The sequence below is a fragment of the Narcine bancroftii genome, chromosome 6, assembly GCF_036971445.1.
Source record: "Narcine bancroftii isolate sNarBan1 chromosome 6, sNarBan1.hap1, whole genome shotgun sequence".
In the NCBI taxonomy this organism is placed as follows: Eukaryota; Metazoa; Chordata; class Chondrichthyes; order Torpediniformes; family Narcinidae; genus Narcine; species Narcine bancroftii.
The window spans coordinates 47,391,601-47,410,437 of record NC_091474.1 but is presented as its reverse complement, the minus strand read 5'-3'; the positions used below and the strand labels follow the sequence as shown (position 1 = coordinate 47,410,437).

At 41.4% G+C, this 18,837-nt stretch overlaps 1 protein-coding gene and 1 long non-coding RNA gene across 3 annotated transcripts in view; one reads left to right on the top strand and one right to left on the bottom strand.

Moving 5' to 3' along the window:
• sumf2 (sulfatase modifying factor 2) overlaps positions 1–15,204 on the bottom strand; it is a 37,938-nt gene extending 22,734 nt beyond the window's left edge. For both annotated transcript variants that reach the window (XM_069884896.1, XM_069884895.1), the window contains exons 1-2: positions 14,949–15,204; positions 13,526–13,682 (exon numbers count right to left, since the gene is read on the bottom strand). In XM_069884896.1, the coding sequence (XP_069740997.1) occupies positions 13,526–13,682; positions 14,949–15,189 (398 nt within the window). In that variant the 5' untranslated portion in view covers positions 15,190–15,204. The remainder of the gene's footprint in view (positions 1–13,525; positions 13,683–14,948) is intronic.
• A 2,667-nt stretch (positions 15,205–17,871) lies between these two features.
• Positions 17,872–18,837, top strand: part of LOC138736047 (uncharacterized) — a 40,858-nt gene continuing 39,892 nt past the window's right edge. Inside the window, exon 1 of the long non-coding RNA XR_011340069.1 lies at positions 17,872–17,932. This is a non-coding gene — a long non-coding RNA (uncharacterized lncRNA). The remainder of the gene's footprint in view (positions 17,933–18,837) is intronic.

Sequence of the window (18,837 nt, the reverse complement as noted above, 5' to 3'; positions counted from 1 at the left end):
TATACATTTTGGTTTTATCATGTATAAATTACATCACATTTTATACATTGTCCCCTCATTTCAGGGCACCATAATGTTTGGGACTTGGCAATGGCATGGACATTAAAGTAGTCATGTTTAGTACTTTGTTGCATTCAATGACATTGACATTACCAGGTGCTGAGTATCTTCTACTGCAGCCATCTTCAGCTTGTTTCAGGGGCTTGCTGCATAAGTTTTCTCTTCAGCATACGCAAGACACACTCAATTAGATTTTGATCAAATGACTGACTTGACCATTCAAGAATTTTCCAGTTTTCAACTTTGAAAAACACTTTGTTGCTTTAGCAATATGTCTGGGATCATTGTAGCGCCATCCAATGAATTTGGAGGTATTTGCTTGAACTTGAGCATACAAGATGTTTCTATACACCTCCAAATTCATTTTGCTATTGACATCAGGAGTTACATCTTCAATGAAGACAAGTGCACCAGTACCTGTGGCAGCCATACATGCCCAGGCACGTGTACACTCTCACCACCATGTTTCACAGATGAGGTGATGTGCTTTGGACCTTGGAAAGTTCCTTTATGCCTCCACACTTTGCTCTGGTCATCACTCTAATGCAGATTAATCTTGGTCTCATCAATCCACAATTCTACAGGCTCTTAAAATTTATTCTTGCCATCCTATTTCTGTGCCTAACTAGTTGTCTGCATCTTGCAGTGCAGCCTCCATATTACTGTTCTTTTTTTTTAAAAATTTTTTATTTTTCACACCATAAATCACATTAGCCATGATATACACTATTTCTTTTTCACACATATACAGTGACTTTTTCTCCCCCCCCACCTCCCTCCTCCCAAGCCACCCCCCCACCCCCCCTCTCATCCATTTTAGGTATACAATCTAGGTTGCATTAAGCCAGTCAGACAATGTTGTCATTCAACAAAAATACATCAGAAATTCTACTGAGTCCATTCTTTTCTTTCCTTCTCCTTCCATCAACTTAGGTAATGTTTGTCCCCGGTAGGTTTTCGCTATTGTATTTAATGTAAGGCTCCCATACTTGTTCGAATATTTCAATATTATTTCTTAACCTATATGTTATTTTTTCTAATGGAATACATTTATTCATTTAAATTTAGTAGTTTCTTCCTTTTAATTTGGTTATGTATTCCATTAATATTTAAAGTCATATAGTTCAGTGTAGCCCTTTTATATTTTGTTTATCTTCTCTTTCCGTTTTTCCATCATTACCTTTCCTCCTTTTCTATTTCTGTTTTCTTATTTTCAACTCTTTATAAGACAACATTCCTACAACATCCAACATTTTCCTTATTCTCCTATTTCTATCTTATTTATCCCCAATCTCCCCTTCCCCTCCTGAGTTGTCCTTTATCCCTTGTCGGACAACCACATCTCCCCTCTCCATTTGGATTTGCGAATCCACTCGCAAGCGTCAACTGATTTTGCAGTGACCGCTATTTCCCCCCACCCCACCCCCCCAAGAAAAGATTTCACTTTTCATATGTCACAAAGGTCACTCTTTTAATTCCCTCCTTATTCTCTCTATTCCATTACCTTCCCTTATTAATTCTTGTCTATACTATCTATATTTTCCTCTAAGTATAGATACATTCACGTATGCACATTGTCTCTATTCACTCTTATACCTCTTTACCCACATACATATCAATCGTGATCATTTTTACTCTCATTACCCGTCTTCATCCCTCAGTCTATTTTTGTCTTTACCCACATACATATCAATCGTGATCATTTTTACTCTCATTACCCGTCTTCCTCCCTCAGTCTATTTTGTAATTGTTCTGCAAATTTTCGTGCTTCTTCTGGATCCAAGAATAGTCTGTTTTGTTGTCCTGGAATAAATATTTTCAATACCGCTGGATGCTTTAGTATAAATTTATACCCTTTCTTCCATAAAATCGCCTTTGCTCTATTGAACTCTTTTCTCTTCTTTAGGAGTTCAAAACTTATATCTGGATAAATGAAGATTTTTTGCCCTTTATACTCCAGTGGTTTGTTGCCCTCTCTTACTTTTTCCATTGTCTTCTCCAGTACCTTTTCTCTTGTAGTAGATCTTAGGAATTTTACTACAATAGATCTTGGTTTTTGTTGTGGTTGTGGTTTAGAGGCCAATACTCTATGTGCCCTTTCTATTTCCATTTCTTGCTGTAGTTCTGGACATCCTAGGGTCTTAGGGATCCACTCTTTTATAAACTCTCTCATATTCTTGCCTTCTTCATCTTCCTTAAGGCCCACTATCTTTATGTTATTTCTTCTGTTATAATTTTCCATTGTATCTATTTTTTGAGCTAGTAGTTCTTGTGTCTCTTTAGTTTTTTTATTAGATTCCTCCAATTTCTTTTTTAAGTCTTCTACCTCCATTTCTGCTGCTACTGCCCGCTCTTCCATCTTGTCCATTTTCTTTCCCATTTCTGTTAAGGTCATCTCTATTTTATTCATTTTCTCTTCTGTGTTGTTTATTCTTTTTCTTAAATCATTAAATTCCTGTGTTTGCCATTCTTTAAATGACTCCATGTATCCTTTAATAAGAGAAAGTACCTTCTTTATCTTGCCTTTCTTTTCTTCTTCTATTTCACTGTACTCTTCCTCTTCTTCTTCCTCTGGGTTGGCCATCTGTTGTTTCTTTGTTGCCCTTTCCTTCTCTTCTTTCTTGTTTCCATTGTCTTCTGTGGTCTCTTCTTGCTGCAGGTGTTCTGCAGCTGTCGTTGCCGGCTGTGGAGATTGACTCCCCAGCTGGTCCCCCCTCCCGTCGGTGTGTTTTTTTTCATGCGCATGCGCGGTTGCGCACTTTTACTCGGCTCAGCGAGCCATTTTTGTAGTCCATTATTTACCGACCTGAGGGAGCGGGTTTCTCTCTCCGCAGCGGGCCTCTTCGGACAGGTAAGGCCTTCACCTTTTTCCTCCTTTGTCTTCTCTTCCTCTCTTCTTACCGTTGCTTTCGATTTTTCTTTTTTTGTCGCCATCTTCTTTCCACCTTTATACTCACTTTTCTGAAACTTTGTTTTCCTTTGTTTTTCCCGACTTTTCTGGAGAGGGCTGGAGTTCACCGTCCGGCCACTACTCCATCACGTGACTCCTCCATATTACTGTTCTTGAAGTCTTCTGCGGGCAGTAGTCATCAACACATTCACATCAGTACGCTTTTTCTTCTGAATGATGTTCCAAACAATTGATTTTGTCATCTTTAGGTTTGGGAGATGTCTCTTACTGTTTTATTCTTGTTTTTCAGCCTCATAATCGCTTCTTTGACTTTCATTGACACAACTCTGGTCCTCATGTTGAAGAATGGCAACTACAGACTCCAAAGGTGATCAAAACCTTAAAAGCAAGCCTAGCTCTCTTATACCTGCACCAATGAAGCAATTAAACATACCTGAGTAATCGCAAACACCTGTAAAGCCCAATGTCCCAAATATTATGGTGCCCTGAAATGGAGGAATTATGTATATAAAGTGCTGTAATTACTACATGGTTAAATCAAAATGCATACAAATAACCTTGAATAAAATCTGGAATGTGCACTTTAATCACATGTGAATTGTTTGATTACAAATTTAAAACTGTGGAGCACAGAGGCAAATAATGGAAAAAAAAGTGTCTTTGTTCCAAACATTTTGGAGGGCCCTATAAAAGCAGGGATGTGATGCTGAGGCTTAATATGGCACTGGAGAGACCTCACCTGGAGTATTGTGAACACTTTTGTATTCCTCATTTAAGAAAGGATGTGGTGATGTTGGAGGGGGTTCAGAAGAGGTTCACAAGGATGGTTCTGGGAATGAAAGGGTTATCAAATGAGGAGTTTTTGTCAGCTCGGTCTGTACTCATTGGAACTTAGGAGGAGTGGGGTTCTCACTGAAACATTTCAAGAGTTGAAAGGCGTGCAGAGAGTAGATATAGAAAGGTTGTTTCCCATGGTGGGAGAGTCTAGGACAAGAGGGAACAACTTCAAGATTAAAGGGTGTCCGCTTAGAACAAAGATGCAGAGGAATTTCTTCAGCCAGGGGGTGGTAAATCTGAGGAATTTGTTGCCCCAGGCATTAGAAGAGACCAGGCCATTGGGTGTATTTAAGAGCAGAGATTGATGGGTTCTTGATTAGCCAAGGGATCAAAGTTTATGGGGAGAAGGCCAGGCAGTCAGGCTGAGAGGGAAAATGGAGCAGCTAATGATTAAATGGCAGGACAGACTTGATGGGCTGACGAGACCATTTCTGCTCCTTATGGTATTCTATACACGTATCTCTAAAGCCATCTTTTACTCCATGAACTCATCCCCCACTCTATGACTGCCCAACTGTATTGGAGAAACTCAGCAGGGTAATTTTAACGCTTTTAGAGAAATTAAGGAGAGTTAATAAGTATAACATGCTTATTTGTAAAAAGTTAGACAAAGCCATAAAAGATAGAAGCCCTCAGAATCCAAGGGAAAACAAAAACTAGATGCAAAATTTGTTCAGCTGAATTCAGGGGATTTGGTTTTCTAGGGTATAGATTTATGGCACAGAATTAAATGTGGTGCTTGCAATGTAATTTACAGAAGATGTCCAAGTCTTCAATGCACTTAATTGTGAGGAAGAATAGCTCATACTACACGAAACAACAGGCTGGTCAGCTGATCAAAATGCTGGCTGATTCAGAAGTTGTATATTTGGGGAGGGCACATCCTGAGGTAAGAAGTTGATTTTATTGGCCAAAATATAAAACATGAGCTTTATATTTTAACTTTTAAAATTTTAATTCAGAGAATGCAGCACAATAACAGGCCCTTCTGAAATATACCCATGTGACCAATTAAACTTCTAAGCCTTTGGAACATGGGAGGAAACCAGAGCATCTGGAAGAAAGCGAACAAACTACTTACAGACAGAAGCCGATTCAAAACCGGGTGGCTGGTGCTTTGCTAGCGTCATGCTAACCGCTATGTTAACCATGCTGCCCTGAACATTAGAACTGTTAGGTCAAAGACTGAGTAACATCTGGAAAAGTACAGATGAAATTCATGAAAATAATCCCAGCATTTTTGGTTAGGGACTGAAAGATATCAGTCACAATATTTATTCTGGAATGAGGAAAAGGCATAGGGAAATCCGATTAACATGTATAAAATTAAGAGTGCCCTATTAGACAGGTTGAACAGGAATTACCTACTTCTCAGCATACATTTAGAAAAACCGAGACCAGTGATTTAAGTAAATAATATAATGTATAAGTTATCAAAGTCACAGAGTCTTACAGCACAGAAACAGGTAAACTTGTTCAATCCCAGTGAAGTGTCCTCCTCCTTTGATTCCATACCCCAACAAACTTCTCCAAAATATGTAGTTATCCAAATATTTCTTAAAGGCAGCTAATATATTTGCTCCACCACTTTATCAGACAGCTCATTCTATGTGCCCACCACGCCCGGAGTGAAAAACTGACCCCTCATGTCCCTTCTAAATCCCACGCCATCACCTTGTAGTTATGCCTTCTCGTCTGAGGAAACAAGATGGACACAATTGACCTTATCAATGCCCCTTATGATTTTATAGACTTCAATATGATCTTCCTTCAACCTCCAGTTTTCCTATCACAGAGCCAAATGTTTTATCCATTTGGCAAATTGGCCTCCTATCTGATGTGGGCTAACCTTCCCCACCAACCTAGCCATATATAACCATATATATATCTTCTTCTTTGGCTTGGCTTCGCGGACGAAGATTTATGGAGGGGGTAAAAGTCCACGTCAGCTGCAGGCTCGTTTGTGGCTGACAAGTCCGATGCGGGACAGGCAGACACGGTTGCAGCGGAAAATTGGTTGGTTGGGGTTGGGTGTTGGGTTTTTCCTCCTTTGCCTTTTGTCAGTGAGGTGGGCTCTGCGGTCTTCTTCAAAGGATGTTGCTGCCCGCCAAACTGTGAGGCGCCAAGATGCACGGTTTGAGGCGATATCAGCCCACTGGCGGTGGTCAATGTGGCAGGCACCAAGAGATTTCTTGAGGCAGTCCTTGTACCTTTTCTTTGGTGCACCTCTGTCACGGTGGCCAGTGGAGAGCTCGCCATATAACACGATCTTGGGAAGGCGATGGTCCTCCATTCTGGAGACGTGACCCATCCAGCGCAGCTGGATCTTCAGCAGCGTGGACTCGATGCTGTCGACCTCTGCCATCTCGAGTACTTCGACGTTAGGGATGAAAGCGCTCCAATGGATGTTGAGGATGGAGCGGAGACAACGCTGGTGGAAGCGTTCTAGGAGCCGTAGGTGGTGCCGGTAGAGGACCCATGATTCGGAGCCGAACAGGAGTGTGGGTATGACAACGGCTCTGTATACGCTTATCTTTGTGAGGTTTTTCAGTTGGTTGTTTTTCCAGACTCTTTTGTGTAGTCTTCCAAAGGCGCTATTTGCCTTGGCGAGTCTGTTGTCTATCTCATTGTCGATCCTTGCATCTGATGAAATGGTGCAGTCGAGATAGGTAAACTGGTTGACCGTTTTGAGTTTTGTGTGCCCAATGGAGATGTGGGGGGGCTGGTAGTCATGGTGGGGAGCTGGCTGATGGAGGACCTCAGTTTTCTTCAGGCTGACTTCCAGGCCAAACATTTTGGCAGTTTCCGCAAAGCAGGACGTCAAGCTCTGAAGAGCTGGCTCTGAATGGGCAACTAAATATATATATATATATATATATATATATATATATATAACCATACATAACCACTTACAGCACAGAACAGGCCAGTTCGGCCCTACTAGTCCATGACATAACAAATCCCCACCCTCCTAATCCCACTGACCAGCACTCGGTCCATACCCCTCCAGTCCTCTCCTCTCCATGTAACTATCCAGTCTTTCCTTAAATGTAACCAATGATCCCGCCTCAACCACGTCTGCCGGAAGCTCATTCCACATCCCCACCACCCTTTGCGTAAAGAAATTTACCCTCATGTTCCCCTTATAATTTTCCCCCTTCAATCTTAAACTATGCCCTCTAGTTTGAATCTCCCCCACTCTTAATTGAAAAAAGCCTATCCACATTTACTCTGTCTGTCCCTTTTAAAATCTTAAACACCTCTATCAAGTCCCCCTCAATCTTCTACGCTCCAGAGAAAAAAGCCCCAGTCTGCACAACATTTCCCTGTAACTCAAACCTTGAAATCCTGTCAACATTCTCGTGAACCTTCTCTGCACTCTCTCTATTTTGTTTATATCTTTCCTATAATTTGGTGACCAAAACTGTACACAGTACTCCAAATTTGGCCTCACCAATGCCTTGTACAATTTCATCATAATCTCCCTTCTCTTGAATTCAATACTCCGATTTATGAAGGCCAACATTCCAAATGCCTTCTTCACCACACCATCTACCTGAGTATCAGCCTTGAGGGTACTATTTACCACAACTCCTAAATCCCTTTGTTGCTCTGCACATCTCAATAGCCTACCATTTAATGCATATGACCTATTTAGATTTGCCTTTCCAAAATGTAACACCTCACACTTATCTGTATTAAATTCCATCAGCCATAAGATCTATCAAACATTTTACAAAAATCCATACAAGTAATATCAACTGCCTTGCCTTCGTCTACCCTCTTCGTCACCTCTTCCAAAAATTCCATCAAGTTCATGAAACAATTCCCACGTACAAACCGCTGCTGGCTCTCCTAAATTATCCCCTGGCTATCCTCACCAGCAGTTTCTCTTCCACTGACAATAAGTTAAAAATGTCTGTCATGGCCCAACAATTTACTTACAGCCCTCCCATAATGTTCTGGGATGCACCTGGTCTGGGCCCAAAGATTTAGCATAGAATATAAGAGTTGGGAAGTGATGGTGAGACTATTCAAGGCATTGGTGAGGCCAAATTTAAAATATTCTATACAGTTCTGGTCCCCAAATTATAGGAAGGATATCAATAAGGTAGAGAAGGTGCAGAGAAGATTTACTAAAATGTTGCCTAGATTTCAGAATCTAGATTACAAAGAAAGATTGAGTAGATTAGGTCTTTATTCATTGGAGTGCAGAAGGTTACGGGGGATTTGATAGAGGTATTTAAAATTATGAGGGGGATTGATAGAGTAGACGTGAATAGGCTCTTCCCCTTGAGGGTAGGTGAGATTGGGTCATGAGTTAAGGGTTGGGGGCAAAAGTTTAGAAGTAACATGAGAGGGAGCTTCTTCACAGAAAGTGGTGGCTGAGTGGAATGACCTTCTGGAAGAGGTGGTCGCAGCAATCAATTTTGTCATTTAAGGAAAAGTTGGATAGGTATATGGATTGGAGGGGATTGGAGGGTTATGGGCAAAGTGCAGTTAGGTGGGACTAGAGGAGATCACTTAGATCTGTACGGACTAGAGAGGCTGAGACAGCCTGTTTCCATACTGTAATTGTTATGTGGTTGATATGATCGAAAACTGCCAACAAACATGATGCAGACATACCTTAGGTCAGCCATTGTCAATGGGGGCCATACTTCCCTCTAGGGGCCACGGAACGTTTAAAGAAAAGCCTTGTTTTCCTTTTCACCTCATATTTAGGAGAGAAGTACAGAAGAAACCAAAACTTGACTGCTTGACAGGGAAGGGGGCCTATAAATATTGAGCAGAGTTTTAAAAGAGCCATATCAAAAAAAAGGTTGAGAATGGCTATGTCTCGGTTATCTTTAGTTATTTGCCTTACCTCACAAACCCACTAATTCTAGTTCACAGTTAACACATTCTTAAAATATCTATTTGCAATTCTCCCCATCTCCTCTTGGTTCTACACATGCATGTCCCTCCTAATTCTTAAGGGGACCTATTATTTTCTGCGTGAGCCTTTTGTTCTTAATATACAGTCTTTTTGGATTCTGCCAAAGCCCTCACAAAACCTATTTTAGCCCTCCTTATATGCCTCCTCACTCTGCTCCTCAATTCCTTAGACTCCTCAAAGGATTCCCTTGAAGCTATCTGGCAGGATTTGACATATGTCTCCTTTTCCCTTCTGATCTGTACCTTGAGAGCTGTGGTTCCTTTACCTCTTAAGCACCTCTCATTTGGCAGCTGTGTTTTTACCCTCCAACATTTGAAACCAGTCAATTGATTACTAAATCCTGCCTAATTATGTTGAAATTGGCTTTGCCCCAATTTAGAATTCTACTTTGAGGACCAGTGTTATCCTTTTCCATAACCATCTGAAGTCCCCCACAGACAGCTTCAAAGATTGAACCTATGTCAATGGAACTGGGAGAGAGTGGCTTGTTTAGCTGTGCTGATCTCTCACCTTATTTACAGAACCAAACACCAACTGCCGGCAATGTTTACCAGGTGATCCTTCCTTCAGGGCACATAATTCAATCACAGAAATTGGCTATTTCTGCTCAACCTGTACAGGATATATGGGAATCTATTCTCTGGTATTTAGTGGTATATAATGTTTCTTTTCTTTTCCAATCTTTTTATTATTATTATAATTTATAAACACATACAGTTCAGAGATATGAAAAATACATAGTAAATAACAAATTAATATAGAGATATTAAACAATAATATTGCAGAATAAAAATATATCATAAAAAAAAATTTAGATCAGTTTAGAGTATGAACTATCTCTAAAAAAAAGATATAATTAATAAAAATATATAAAAAAAGAGAGAAAAAAAACCCCCAAAAAGAAAAAACAAATCTGAATTAAAAACTTAAAAAAAAACCTACCGATATAGCTAAATCACACCGATCACTCCAATCTCATCTAACAGCCCAATTATCATACATAATCATAAAAAGAAAACAGAGCCAGATCAACTCACCACAAATGAAAATATTGAATAAATGGTCGCCAGGTTAACTCAAACTTAGAAGGGGATTCATAGACAGAGTTTCTAATTTTCTCTAAATTTAAACATAGTATAGTTTGGGTAAACCATTGGAAAACAGTGGGAGGATTAACCTCTTTCCAATTCAATAGTATAGATCTTCTAGCCATTAGTGTAAGAAAAGCAATCATACGATTCGCAGGAAGAGATAAATAAGTCAAATCTATCATAGGTAATCCAAAAATTGCAGTAATGGGATGTGGTTGTAAATCAATATTCAAAACGGTAGATATAATGGAAAAAATTTCCTTCCAATAATTCTGTAAAGAGGGACAGGACCAAAACATATGTGTAAGGGAAGCTATTTCCAATTGACATTTATCACATATAGGATCGATATGAAAATAAAAGCGATGGAGTTTATCTTTAGACATATGAGCTCTATGAACAACTTTAAACTGTATCAGTGAATGTTTTGCACATAGAGAAGAGGAGTTTACCAGTCGCAGAATTTTATTCCAATTTTCAATGAAGGTTGAGTTCTCTTTCCCAATCATTTTTAAACTTTCCAAAAGTCCCAGAATTTATTTTTGTAATTATATTATATAATTTAGATATCACACCTTTTGGAGGGAATTTTGAATATAGTATATCCTCTAAAACAGTCGTAGTCTCCTGATTGGGAAAAGAGGGTAAAGTCGAAACTAAGAAACTCCTAATCTGCAAATATCGAAAGAAATGAGATCTAGGTAAATCATATTTCATGGATAATTGTTCAAATGACATGAAAGAGTTATCCAAGAATAAATCCGAAAAACATGTTATACCTTTAACTTTCCAGAGTAAATAAGCTTGATCAATTAGAGAGGGATGAAAAAAGAAATTTAGTCCAATAGGGGTTTCCAAGATAAAATGACTTCGGCCAAAAAATCTCCGGAATTGAAACCATATACGTAGTGTATGTTTAGCCATTGGATTATCAATTAGTTTATATAGTTTAGTAAGAGTAAAAGGGAGAGCAGCTCCCAAAATAGAACTAATTGAGAAATTTTGTACCAGTTTAATTTCTAAATTTACCCAATGGGGATTTAGAGATAATTCTGAATAATTCAACCAATACCTTAAGTAACTAATATTTGTTTAGGACTAATTTTTTCCCTCTATTGGACCTGATCGGTAGTTTACTTACCAATTGGTCACCATTATCCCTATCTATGATAGGCCGAATTAATGCTATTAAGATGATGATCTTACCTAAATTTTTATATATATTCCAAGCTATACCTATTTTTGTTCCTAAATCTTTTTTTGATAAGGTCGATTCTAAATTGTCTTCATATATCTGGCAAAACAAGAATCCTAGATTGGGAAAAAAATATTTACAGAAATCTAAACTGGAGGGAGGATTGGCATTACCCAACTTTAGAATTTATTATTGGGCAGTGGTATATAATGTAATAGAAAACAAGATTGTTTGCCATTATTTAGATTAACATATTGTAATAAGTCATAAAGAATTTATCACATCACAAGAAAAAATGAAAGCATTAGATGAAGATTTGCTTCTGAATAAAATGAACTCAAAAGCAAAGTGAAGCAAAAGAATTCAGGTATATTTTCTTCTAAAAAGAATTTTCGCACATGCATATATGAAAAATATTGGAGGGAAGATTATGGTTTAATAAAGGAGCTAGAAATCTGGTAAAGCTTAGAGTTACAAAGGAGGTGAAAGAGTGGATACTAACTGTTGTTGGGAGAAACCACCCAATTTTGAACAGAGATGGTCTACTTTCACATTATTTATTTACAAGATCAAAGGCTGAAAGGAGATTTAATTAAGGCTTATCAAATTGAAAGGCTGAAAAATGGTTGAATAAATGAATATCATTCACACAGTATTTTTGACCGATTGCCATCAGGAAGGAGGTATTGGAGAATTAAAATCAGGACTGACAGGCTGGGAAACAGTTTCTTCCCACAGGCTGTGAGATTGATGAATAGTATACTGTAACTGAATAAATTATTCAAAAAATATTTATTTTATATCTTTATGTGCTCTGTATCGTGGTCTGGAAAAATGCTGTTTTGTCTGATTTTATATGTACAGTCTGAAAATAATAAACTTGAAATACCAGCAATTATTTCCCTTTACAGCAGACAAAAAGGAAATATATTTTTAGTAGAGGAGTTAGAAAAGTATTATAATGTCATGGAAACTTTTCTCTGGCCTATTGAACTGGCATCATCACTCATTTATATTAATCCTATATTTTTTAAAACAATTCTCATCTTCTAACACTAACAAATGAGGGGAAATTACAGCGGCCTATTACCGTAAATATTATTGTATAATGTGAAAAATTTTGGTACAAAATTTTTCAAAGTGATGGTGGGGGGGGCGTCGCATTATACACGAGGTTATTTTTTTTTTAAACAATTTTTTCTGCCAGGTTTAATGATAAGTAAGATTATCAGCAGCTGCCGACATTGACGGCAGCGCGAATCAGGCAGGCGGGGGGGCGTGGAAGAGAGACGCCAGCATGACTTGGGCAGGAAAGGGGGAGAGACGGCAGTGCGACTCGGGCGGGTGAAGGGAATTATTATACACGGGGGTAACATTTTTCTCCCTTTTTCCCCTCAAAAATGGGAGGGGGGTGTCACATTATACACGAAACGCATTATACATAAATATTGACGGTAACTTATTGACATGCATGCCTTTGAAGTGTGGGAGAACAAAAATCAGAGCACTTGGGAGAGAATCCCATAATCACAAGCAGAACATGCAAACTCCAATGAGACAGTACCCAAAATCAGAATCAAACCAAATCACTTGCAACGAGAGACAGTGGACTGACTAGCTGTATCGTTGTGACATCCTGTTCACCTAAAGAGCTATGGAAATCAAAACTCATGACCTAAACAAGGCATGGTGAAAACCAGCAACATATTAAGCACTTTTACCCAGCCACTGAATAGCAGAAAATTTCAGAAAAATTTCTGCTCCAGTGGCAGTGTTAAAAAGCTGGGTGGAATTTTTAATGCAAATTCCATCCTTTAATTTTTCCACTCATACCCCTACACATTTTTACGGAACGGCTGCAGCGTAAATTGACCACAGCCATTCTGTAAGAAACAGGCCTAATGAATACGACGTTTCCCCCTCCAACAAACTCCGCAACACAAGAAGGCTGTGTAAAAGTGCTCCTGTGTAAACGACGACATCAGGACACTCCAAAGATAAGTATGCTAATTTTTTTTGGAATAATTCCAAAGTTTCAATGTAAAAATGTCCATTGAAAAAGCAATCGATATAATCACTTGAAGAGCTGTAACTGAAATTCTGGGATAGAGGGAGATCCTTAAATGGTCTTTATCGCCAGCAGGCAAGATTTCACCTTAACGTGACATAAAATTTCAATGATTACATGGCCTTGGTGAATTGTTTCAGCAATGTTGTTCACCCACTCTTGGATGGTAATAATAGAACATAAACATAGACAAAGATTGAATCTGATCAACTCTGACCTCTGTAATTGACCAAATAATGTGATTTTGAGATGGTAAAGGATTTCCACGGAATTACTCCTCTACAAATTACTGAAGCAAAGAACGTGAAGCTTATACACAGAAGTGCTGGAGAATATCAGCAGGTCCATAGAAAGCAATCATAACCAATATTTCAGGGCTGCGCCCTTCCTCAAGGTAATCTGAAACTCTATGTATTTCTCTAACCTGAATTCTGCATTGGTGACTGGATGCTGGTGTACGGCGAATGGTTTGACTGTCACTTCTTTGATGGGATTTTCCCCATCTCTGGCATCAGCCTCATTTGTGCCCATGTAAAACTTTCCACCGGGCAAACTCACAATCTTTCCCACAGAATCTCCGCCTACAGATCATCACAAAAGAAGGAGAAAGAAAATATAATGACTGCTCAGTCCAAAGGGGTGACCAAGAATATCCTGTTTCTTGCCACTTTAATTCTCAAACCTACACCCAACTTAGTAAATTTAGACATACAGCATGGTAACAGGCCATTTTGGCCCACAAGTCCGTGCCACCCAATTAACCTACACACCCAGTACAGAGTGAATAGTGGGAAGAAACTGGAGCCCCCAAAGAAACCCACGCAGACATGAAGAGTCCGTACAAACTTGCTGTAAAGGCTTTGTGCTAACCGCTATGCCAACCATGCCACCCCAAATTTTCCCATCTGTGGGTTCCTGCACTGTTACAATGAGATCCATTCTGTCCCAACATATTGCAGCCTTTATAAGAATCATTATTAATATTTGGAATTTAATATAGGAAACTCTGGATCAGAACTGGCTATTTTTGCCTGTCATTTTTTTCCTCAGTGTTTCTCTTTTTATTTGACTCACATCCTTACCATTAGCAACAAATTTTGACGGTTACTTAACCAGTCACCCATTTCACAGTCATTCCCTTTGTTGGTCGTTTAGAGCATTGAAAAGACCCTTCAGCCCCACACTCATCTTATTCTCCAGCTTTTCTATTTAAATGGATTGTGCTCAATTCCACCACCCCTTCTAATGCCAACCACTTCCTGTTCTCAAATTTTCTTTAAAACTGCTTCTCATGCTTAATCAATGCCCTTTTCCCTCTAATGGGGGGAAAAAAGATCCTGACTATATTCCCCTTGCACAATCTTACAGACTTCAATCCTGTCTCTCTTCGGCCCAATTAATCCAGTCCCTGATCCTCCAATCCATGCAACGTCCCGGTGAATCTCCTTTGCACTCTCTTCTCAAAGTATCCTGCTTCTGCACTCAGATGAAAATGGACTGAACTTTCCTGGTGTTGATGAAGGTGAAACACAATTTACCTATTCTCTCTACAAACCATTTAGTAAACACGGCCCTGTTGGATCACCTGGTATTGGGGGTGGGGGTGGTCATTCCCCACCCAACCCTGCACACCTTCATTGCCATCCTTCTGTCGGGCCTGCCCCAAACCAACTTCATCCCCTCCCTCCCTCCCTCTCACCCCCAGCCTGGCCAACATGTCCCACCCCCCTTATCCTCCCCCAGCCTGGCCAACATGCTCCCTCCTCCTCCTCCTCCTCCTCCTCCTACCACCCACCCCCCCCCCCAATCCACCGTTGCCACGAGACCGACCCCAGCAGGTCACACACCTGCGGCCTTGGCCGCCCCCGTCAGCGGGGCCAGAAGGAGCGACAGGGCCACGAAGAAACGACCCATGGCCCCCCTCAACCGGCTACGCACACAGACGTTACAGCCTCCGATTGGCCGGCGAGGGAAGAGGGAGGCGGGACGAGGCCGGTAGATTGACGGGCCGGTTAAACGGGAGATGGTAAAAATGCGCCGAGGTCTGAATGCCCGTGGGAGATGCTTCGGGCCTGAGCCCTTCCTCATAAAACAAGGCCATATTACACCATCTTCACAGAACAAGCAGAGGGAGCCCAGAAATCAGACCCACAAAAGGAGAGAGGCGAGAATGTCTGTGGGAAAGGGGGATGGGGAAGGGAGGAAAGGGAATGGGGATGAGGGGAAAAGGGGGTGGGGAAAAGGGGATGGGGATGGGTATGAGGGGGAGAGGGGAAGCTGGAGGGGATGGGGGATGGGGAGGGAGAGGGGATGGGAGGGAAGAGGGGGAGGGGAGGGAAGGGGGAAAAGGGGGAGGGGAGGGAAGGGGGAAAAGGGGATGGGGATGAGGATGGGGGAAAAGGGGGTGGGGGTGGGGATGAGGGGGGGAGGGGATGGGGGATGGGGAGGGAGAGGGGATGGGAGGGGAAGGGGATAGGGGAGGGGATAGGGGAGGGGGGATAGGGGAGGGGGGATAGGGGAGGGGGGATAGGGGAGGGGGGATAGGGGAGGGGGGATAGGGGAGGGGGGATAGGGGAGGGGATGGGGAAGGAGAAGAGGATGGGGGAGAGGGGAAGGAGAAGAGGATGGGGGAGAGGGGAAGGGGATGGGGGAGGTGATAGGGAAGTGGGGATGGGGAGGGGAGGGTGAAGGGAGAGGAGGGGCATGGTGATGGGAAGGGGGATGACAACTTGGGGGGGGGGGGAACCTTAACACATGGCACTGTGAGCATGTCCGAGTATATCCTTGCTGGGCTCACCTGCCTTCTGTACCTGTAGCCCCCTCCCCGCTGGATCCCCTATAAAAGGGCGAGAACCCTAAGCCCCTTTCACACTTGCCAGTGATTCCAGGAATCAAATGCCAATCGGCCTTTAAAGTGGCAAGTATGAAAGCAAAATCTCAACGCTGGTATCTCATGCTGGGGATTTCCGGCTTCAGCCCCTAGTACAATCCACGGTGTCTGCAGACGCTGGCGTTGAGATCAGGGAATGGGCAATTGCATTGCAGGCACTTCCTATTAAAGGTAGAACAGACAAACGCTGGGGATAAACCCTTGCAAATGTGAAAGTGTTCAGCATCCAGTGTCTCAGTTAGGAGTGGCCTACTGTGAAAGGCCAAACCCCCATTCCTATCCCAGGACACTGAAAGGCCAATTTACTGGGATGCAAGTGTGAAAGGGGGCTCAAGTCTCATCCCTCATACCTGCCTTGGACATGAGCCAGCAGCACGTCTGGGTCTTCTGATCAATAAATTCTTTGACTTTTTGCTTTGTGTCTGCGAGTGGTCATTGATCGTGTCACAGGGAGGACATTCACTGAAGGGGTTGAGGTCATTGAAGCAACTGTAAAATAAACAACTGTTCTTTGAAGGAAATGTGGAAAACAGATATTAGAGTGCGGATGCTGGTTGGGCCGAATAGCCTGCTTGTGTGTGACTTGTAATAGTTTGCGGTAACATCCAGACTGGAGGTGAGTGTTGTGTCTGATGCCCTGATTCTGAAATGCTTGTCTGCCGATGAGCTGGTGCGGAAGGCAGTGAAACACGACCGTCTGTAGATGCTGGAGGAGGTCAGCCGGTCTTTTCAGCATCTATAGAAGACAAAGATATATTGCTGATGTTTCGGGCCTGAGCTCTTCTTCAAGGAATAAGTAGAATGAACAAAAAGCAGGTATTCTCAGATTAGAAGCGGTCAGTGCTAGTTAGGGGAGGGGTCCAGATCCACAAAAGGTGTTAATTGAATATGATAAGGGGAGAGGTGAGAATTGATTACGTCTGTGGGAAAGGAAACATGGAAAAGAGAGAGGCAGAGCTGGGGGAAGGCAAAGGGGGAAGAAGTGAGGTGGGCCATCTGGAGTTTGTGAGCTGAGAGAAAGTTTCAGGAACAGTGATGAAATACATCACTTCCATGCAGTGAGTTATTCCTGGTGACCTGTGGAGAGCCTGTGAATTAATAGTCAGGTTTATTGTGCTTATACTTCAACCAGGATATTCTTATACTTCAACCAAGATACTTCAGGATATTCTGCTTTACTTCATTTATTGTCATCTGATTACACAAGTAGAACCCAACGAAACAGCGTTCTCTGGTCCTTGAGGCAAAACATGCCAGACAAACAATGCAGGTTGTCTTTAATCCGGCGACATTGGAACCTGGCCACAGAAAATGCCAGAAAACAGAAATTGACCACTGAGGGAATCCCCTATGTAAACATATCAAAGGTGGAACAAAGTTTAAAACAAAGTTTACTGTGGGGCAGACCGGTTAGCACAGAAGTTAGCGCAATGCCTTTAGATCGCCAACAATTGGGACTTTCGTGTCCTGTGCTGTCTGTAAGGAGTTTGTACTAATGGCGGCAGATTTAAATCTACTGGACCATGGGAGCTGCCAGACCATAGAGTGTTGAAAAGAGAGGTACAACCTGTACTCATGAAGGACAAGTATTTCATCTAAACAAATAAATAAATATTGTTTCTCTGATACTTTTGTATCTCTTCCCTGACAGGAGCTGCTGAAAGATGCTGTGAGCAGGGTGGAAGGGATTTTGTGCACCCTCTTAAAACAACGATCCCAGTAGATCATGTTGATGGTGGAGAGGGGGGATGGAAACTCCAGTGATTCTCTCTGCCACTCTTATGGCCCTGTAGATTGACCTCCAATCCATTTATTTGCAGCAACTATACCACACTGTGAAGCAGCTGGCCAGGATACTCTCGATAAACACAATGATGGCAGATAGCCTTGCCTGCTTCACTCTTCTCAGGAATTGCAGTCACTGTTGCAACTTCTTGACAGGTGAGGAGATGTGTCAGATGGTAGGTCACAATATTACATGGGACACTAGTGTTTTTTTCTAGTTCATTCATTTGTTTTTGTTACAGTGGATTCATTGATGGAGTGGGGTATTTCTTCCTTCAACCATTGTTTCTAGTGGGTTCTGTTTATGGTTCCAAAAACCAGCAGTTATAATTTTGCTTTATTAAATGCGTCTTCATGTTTATAAATGCAAGGTTTACAGGGTGACCACAGCAAGAGAGGCATTAAAAGAGAAATTAGAAAAGCGTGCAATAAGGGAACAGCTGTCATCATGGGAGACTTTAATTTGCATATAGATTGGACTAGTCAAATTGGTAAAAATACTGAGGAGGAGGAATTCCTTGAATGTTTATGGGACGGTTATCTAGACCAATATGTCGAGGAACCAACTCGGGAGCAGGCCATTTTAGATTGGGTATTATGCAATGATAAGGGGCTAATCAACAATCTTGTTGTACGAGGCCCTTTGGGTAGGAGTGATCACAATATGATCGAATTCTCACTTGACATGGAGAGTGATGAAATTAAAACCTAGACTAAGGTCCTGAATTTAAGTAAAGGGAATTATGATGGTATGAGACGGGAGTTGAGTAAGATTGATTGGGTGGTGTTTATGGGGGAGTTGACTGTGGATAGACAATGGAAAGCATTCACAGATCTAATGGAGAAATTGCAAAAATCGTTTATACCAGTTTGGCATAAAAATAAACCAAAAAAGGTGACTCAACCGTGGATAACAAGGGAAATTAGAGACAGCATTAGGTCCGAAGAGAGAGCATATCAATTGGCCAAAAAAAGTACCACAACCGAAGACTGGGAGCAGTTCAAGATGCACCAAAGGAGGACAAAGGGATTAATCAAGAGAGCAAAAATAAATTACGAAA